This window comes from Podarcis vaucheri (genome assembly GCF_965113315.1).
Source record: "Podarcis vaucheri genome assembly, chromosome: 18".
Classification (NCBI taxonomy): domain Eukaryota; kingdom Metazoa; phylum Chordata; class Lepidosauria; order Squamata; family Lacertidae; genus Podarcis; species Podarcis vaucheri.
Window position 1 is genome coordinate 5,852,124 of NC_138756.1, and position 6,289 is coordinate 5,858,412.

The 6,289-nt window shown below is 48.4% G+C and overlaps 1 protein-coding gene across 1 annotated transcript in view; it reads right to left on the bottom strand.

The window, feature by feature from the left end:
• Positions 1 to 717, bottom strand: part of TINCR (TINCR ubiquitin domain containing) — a 17,245-nt gene extending 16,528 nt beyond the window's left edge. Inside the window, exon 1 of the mRNA XM_082206817.1 lies at positions 258 to 717. Within this exon, the coding sequence (XP_082062943.1) occupies positions 258 to 568 (311 nt within the window). The 5' untranslated portion in view covers positions 569 to 717. The remainder of the gene's footprint in view (positions 1 to 257) is intronic.
• Between the last annotated feature and the right edge of the window lie 5,572 nt (positions 718 to 6,289).

Consider the following 6,289-nt stretch of genomic DNA (forward strand, 5'->3'; position numbering starts at 1 on the left):
TCAGGGATGATGGGAGTTGAAGTCCATCAACAACATCTGGTGACCCACAGGTTGAGAAGCGCTGCCCTAAAAGCAGATGCTCTCCCACTCAACTACATCTCAGCCCAAGAGACAGCCGCTGCGATTTCCTTGCATTGCTGCGGGTTGGTCTGGATGACCTTTGGGGGTCCCTTCCAACTCTACAGCTCCCCAAACCAACCCAAACTTCCTAAGCATCTGGCTAAGCTTGGCTGAGAAGCGATGCCCAAGGAACCCACCTCTTGTCGCTGATGAGCAGGAGGACGGACCCATTCTGGATCTTGGCCTCCTTCACCGTCTCGTGCTCCTCAATCACCCGGGCGTTGTAGAAGAAGGTCTTCTTCCACGAGGTCACCCCTTCCCGCACCAGGTGCGCCCTCAGGTCCATCATGGTGTCGGTGGGCCTCACGGTCAGAGGCAGCAGGAGGTCCTCGTCGGCCAGGTGGACCTTGATGTGGTACTTCTTCCACCGGCTCAGGCTCCTCCGCAGGGTCTCCATCCCCTCCGGCTCGGCGAGAGAGGCAGGCGAGAGAGAGGCCAGCGAAAGCATGAAGCCGAGAGCAGGGAAGCCAGGAACAACTCCCAGGGAGGTTTCGGAAAGGGAACGCCAGCCTGCCAAGCTGGACAAACCGGTCCCGGCCCGAGCCCGCCGGGTGGCATGTTTCGCATTCCAGGCAAGATCTCGCCCTGTCTCCTGTCCCAAGGAGTGCAGAGGCAGAGATTAGCCTGGAGAAGAGGAGGTTAAGGGGGTGATATGATAGCCATGTTCAAATATATAAAAGGATGTCACATAGAGGAGGGAGAAAGGTTGTTTTCTGCTGCTCCAGAGAAGCGGACACGGAGCAATGGATCCAAACTACAAGAAAGAAGATTCCAGCTAAACATTAGGAAGAACTTCCTGACAGTAAGAGCTGTTTGACAGTGGAATTTGCTGCCAAGGCGTGTGGGGGAGTCTCCTACTTTGGAGGTCTTTAAGCAGAGGCTTGACAACCATATGTCAGGAGTGCTCTGATGGTGTTTCCTGCTTGGCAGGGGGTTGGACTCGATGGCCCTTGTGGTCTCTTCCAACTCTTCTATGATTCTATGATTCTATCAGGGGCTTGGCTTGCGTCACAATATGGGGAGGCCTATCACCACCACTTATTTCATAGAATCGCAGCATCGCAGAACGGGAAGGGACCACAAGGGCTATCCAGCCCACCCCCCTGAAAAGCAAAGGTTTTTCACCCAACTCCGGGCTTGAACCCACAACCCTGAGATTAAGAGTCTCTGCTCCACCCCAGAGCTTTCCAAACGTTTCGTGCTAGCGACACACTTTTTTATTTCATTTTTATTAAATTTTCTGTTTTACATTTCAGAATATTCATTTAAACAATCTTAAAATGTCAATGACTTCCCTCCTTCTCTTTCCATAGTTTGTTCTGCATAACATAAAGCCCTGCATATTTTACAGAAACTATACCATTCAGTATTCCATTATTGCATCCATCATAACTTATTTACACTGTAGAATTTATCTTAATGCTGCCAGTGTTTTTAGTTGTACACATTTATTTCCCATATATTTGATAAACGTTTTCCAAACTTCTCTAAACGTATGTTCTTCTTGTTCTCTTATGTTAAGTCTCTTATGTTAAGTCTGCAAGCTGCGCATATTCCATCAACTATAGTTGCCATTCTTCTTTGGTTGGGACTTCGCTCGTTTTCCATTTGTGGGGGCTAGCAAAACAAGTTGTTGCATACATAAATAACCTCTTTTGACACCTGGAAATTTTTACCCTTCTACAAGTCCACCAAAAGCAAAGATATTTCACCCAACTCGGGGCTTGAACCCACAACCCTGAGATTAAGAGTGTCTCCTCTACTGCAGAGCTTCCCCAACTTATCACATTGGTGACGCACTTTTTTTAAGACATGCATCATTTTGCAACACGGTAATTCGGAGACATCACCTTGCCAACAAAGGTCTGTATAGTTAAAGCTATGGTTTTCCCAGTAGTGATGTATGGAAGTGAGAGCTGGACCATAAAGAAGGCTGATTGCCAAAGAATGGATGCTTTTGAATTCTGCTGCTGGTCCGACTCTTTGTGACCCCATGGACCAGAGCACACCAGGCACTCCTGTCTTCCACTGCCTCCCGCAGTTTGGTCAAACTCATGCTGGTCGCTTCAAGAACACTGTCCCACCATCTCGTCCTCTGCCGTCCCCTTCTCTTTGCGCCCTCCATCTTTCCCAGCATCAGGGTCTTTTCCAGGGAGTCTTCTCATGAGGTGGCCAAAGTCTTGGAGCCTCAGCTTCAGGATCTGTCCTTCCAGTGAGCACTCGGGGCTGATTTCCTTCAGAATGGAGAGGTTTGATCTTCTTGCAATCCATGGGACTCTCAAGAGTCTCCTCCAGCACCAGAATTCAAAAGCATCAATTCTTCGGCGATCAGCCTTTTTTATGGTCCAGCTCTCACTTCCATCCATCACTACTGGGAAAACCATAGCTTTAACTATACGGACCTTTGTTGTCAAGGTGATGTCTCTGCTTTTTAAGATTCTGTCTAGGTTTGTCATTGCTTTTCTCCCAAGAAGCAGGCGCCTTTAATTTCGTGACTGCTGTCACCATCTGCAGTGATCATGAAGCCCAAAAAAGTAAAATCTCTCACTGCCTCCATTTCTCCTCCTTCTGTTTGCCAGGAGGTGATGGGACCAGTGGCCATGATCTTCGGTTTTTTGATGTTGAGCTTCAAACCATATTTTGCGCTCTCCTCTTTCGCCCTCATTAAAAGTAATGACTCCAAAAGTAATGGGTTTTACTCTGAGGAAAACCTAGCTGGATAACAACGCAGAGGATCTGTAGTTGCAAGCGGCAAAAATTGGGAAGCAAAAGCAATCCCCGTAATATTTCACAGACACCAAACACAGTAGGCGAAATAATCTGTTCTCCTCATCAAGGGCGAAACCTCTGGGATGAACAGACTCCCTGCAAAAACCACAACAATACAAAGATAGATTACTGAACATTCTCAGCTGTTCTTCAGCGGCGAGGCTGTGAAAGGAAGGGCACCCTTGTTTTACGCTGCGAAGGCTTGTTTTAGTTCGGCTGCGCTTCCAAAATATGGAACAAACACAGAGGAACTGTTAAAAGATGTTGCCGTTTTCCCTTCAGGTCTCTGAAAGCATATCCAAAGAGCACCTCCACAGAGGCGCCTATTTTTGTCATCAATTTGCTTTACATTGTGCCGCCAACGTAGACGGGAAATGTAGGCAGGGCTCTGCAACCAAGGAGCTTACAAATTAAGACAAGACAGCAGAGAAACAGAAGGAGGGAGGCGAAATGCGAAGCCGACGGCAGGTTTGTGGGTGTTCTGGGCAAAGGGTCTTCAGATAGCTCTTTGTAGGCCTGGTGGAGACTAAGAACATAAGACTAGCCCAGGGGTCTGCAACCCGCGGCTCCGGAGCCGCATGTGGCTCTTTTACACCTTTGCCGCGGCTCCGGGGCGGATACTAGCGAGGGGAGGAGGCGCATTGTGTGCCCCGACACTCCCCACTGTGGCGGGCGCTGTACTGGCTGTGACGTCGCATGGGGGCGGTGTGTGCGTTAGTCACGCACTGTTCCGACGTCACCTTCCCGCCCACCCGCCCGCTACATTGTAAGGGGCATGTACGCTGGTCACTGCATTGAAAGGGGGCATGTACGCTGGTCACTGTTTTGAAGGGGAGTGAAGAACACACACACACAAAAAGGTAACTTGTTAATTTAACATTTATTTCTATGAGGAGGAGTAATTCTGAGGGGTCAAACACAGAAATAATTTTTAAAAGTGACAAAAAAGTTATTTTTATAATGACGAGTTTTGCGGCTCCCAGTTTTTTTTTCTTCGGAAACGGGTCCAAGTGGCTCTTTTTGTCTTAAAGGTTGCAGACCCCTGGACTAGCCTGTTGGATCAAGCCAACGGCTAGGGATGGGCCCCCCACCCATGAAGCAAGTTGAGACGACCACCTCAGGCAGTGCCTCAGAAGAGAAGCAAGAGATAAAGCCAGTGGCAGTCAGAGGGTCAGACTAGGACCTGGAGATCTGGGTTCAACTCCTCCACTGAGGCATGAATCTCACTCTCAGCTTAAAGTACCGCTACTCGGCAACTTTGTTGTGGGGATTGAATGAGGAGGAGAAGAACCACTTATACCGCCTTGAGTTCCTTGGAGGAAAGGAGGGGGGCATTAATGCAATAAATGAATAACTTAAAGGTAAAGGGACCCCTGACCGTTAGGTCCAGTTGTGGCCGACTCTGGGGTTGCGGCGCTCATCTTGCTTTATTGGCTGAGGGAGCCGGCGTATAGCTTCCGGGTCATGTGGCCAGCAGGACTAAGCTGCTTCTGGCGAAGCAGAGCAGCACACGGAAACGCCGTTTACCTTCCCGCCGGAGTGGTACCTATTTATCTACTTGCACTTTGACGTGCTTTCGAACTGCTAGGTGGGCAGGAGCAGGGACCGAGCAACGGGAGCTCACCCCGTCACGGGGATTCGAACCGCCGACCATCTGATCGGCAAGCCCTAGGCTCTGTGGTTTAACCCACAGCGCCACCCGCGTCCCTAAATGAATAACTAAAACATGGCAAATGAGAGCAAGCTGGAGGAAACAGCACCTGTTGGATTTCTGCCACAACGCTGTCTCAATGCACTCAGAAAGCTCAACAGGTCCTCTGATATCCTAAATGCTCCACCACCTTACTTGTCTTCCCGGCGGTGCAGCAATAAGACCGCTGGCGCTATTGCAAAGCTAAGCAGGGTCCTGTGCAGTTTCATATTAGACGGGGGACCGCGTGTTGAGGTTTCCTGCATGGCAGGGGGTTGGACTAGATGGCCCTCGGGGTTCCCTTCCGATTCTGCGACCCTGTGATTCACCCCAGCCAAGCGCAGCCTTGAAATATTAAGGCTCCCAAGCCCCCGTGCGATCTCCGAACGCCAGTTCCAATTAATTTTGAATTTTTCATTAAACCATTATTAAAAAGCAAGAGGGTAGCCGAAGGAAGGGGGGGGTTGGGTTTCAACTTGGTCGGTATATTAACTGCCTTCGTTTTGCCTAAGGACTTTTTATTATCTGTCCCAAGCAATTATGTCAGGAAGTTCTGACGCCTCTTTGCAGGTTAACTGCGAAGATGTGAATGAACTTGGATCTTTAAAAAAATGGTGTTCAGGGAAATCCCTAGGAATCCTTCGACTGCTCACTGGGGAGGGGGCAGAGTTGCCAACAGCTATTTCTCAATGGGAAAATGGGGGGAAGTCTGGGGGCACAAAGGGAGAGGGCTCCTTCCTACAAGGTCGTTTTCTGGTGGAGAAATCTGGAGCCCCAAAAGCGAGATCTTAAATCTGGGGGCAGCAAAAACTGATAACGGGATTTTATTTCTCCCTCTCTCATAACTTGTGGGCATTCAATATAGCCGAGCGATGGCTGGCGGTGGGAATTAACGGAGGTACTCCTTAATAATAATAATAAAACTGGGATTCACTCTTGGACTTTTCATGGGAGGAAGAAGCGAATGAGACAGCAATACAGTGGTGCCCCGCAAGACGAATGCCTCGCAAGACGGAAAACTCGCTAGACGAAAGAGTTTTCTGTTTTGGAGGTGCTTCGCAAAACGAATTTCCTATGGGCTTGCTTCTCAAGACGACAATGTCTTGTGAGTTCCTGCTGGTTTTTTTTCCTCCCCCCCCCTTTTTCTAAGCCGCTAAGCCGCTTATCAGCTGATCCGATCAGCAGATAAGCCACTAAAAGCCGCTAAAAGCCGCTAATAGTGCTAATCCGCTAATCCGTCAATGGGCTTGCTTCGCAAGACGAAAAAACCGCTAGACGAAGAGAATCACAGAACGGATTCTTTTCGTCTTGCGAGGCACCACTGTACTAAAAAGAAATATGGTTTAACAGAAAGTAAAGAAGGTGGACATTAACATGGACTAGATGCCTTAAATAGTCATTTTCTTTCATATTTGGTGGATGGGTAAAAGAGTATTGGGAAATGATTTATAATGAATTGAAAAAACTGTTTGTAATTACTTTCCGCAATAAACCAGAGTCCTTTCTGTTGGGGATAATTCGGACTGAAATTCCCAGGTGTCAGAAAAGGTTATTTACATATGCAACAACTGTGGCCCATGTTTTGCTGGCCAAAAATGGAAAACGAGAGGCGCATATTTCGTCAACTTTAAATTGCCATTCTTCTTTGGTCCTTGCTCATTTTCCATTTTGGGGCTAACAAAACACAGGCTGCAGTAGTGGCGTACATAA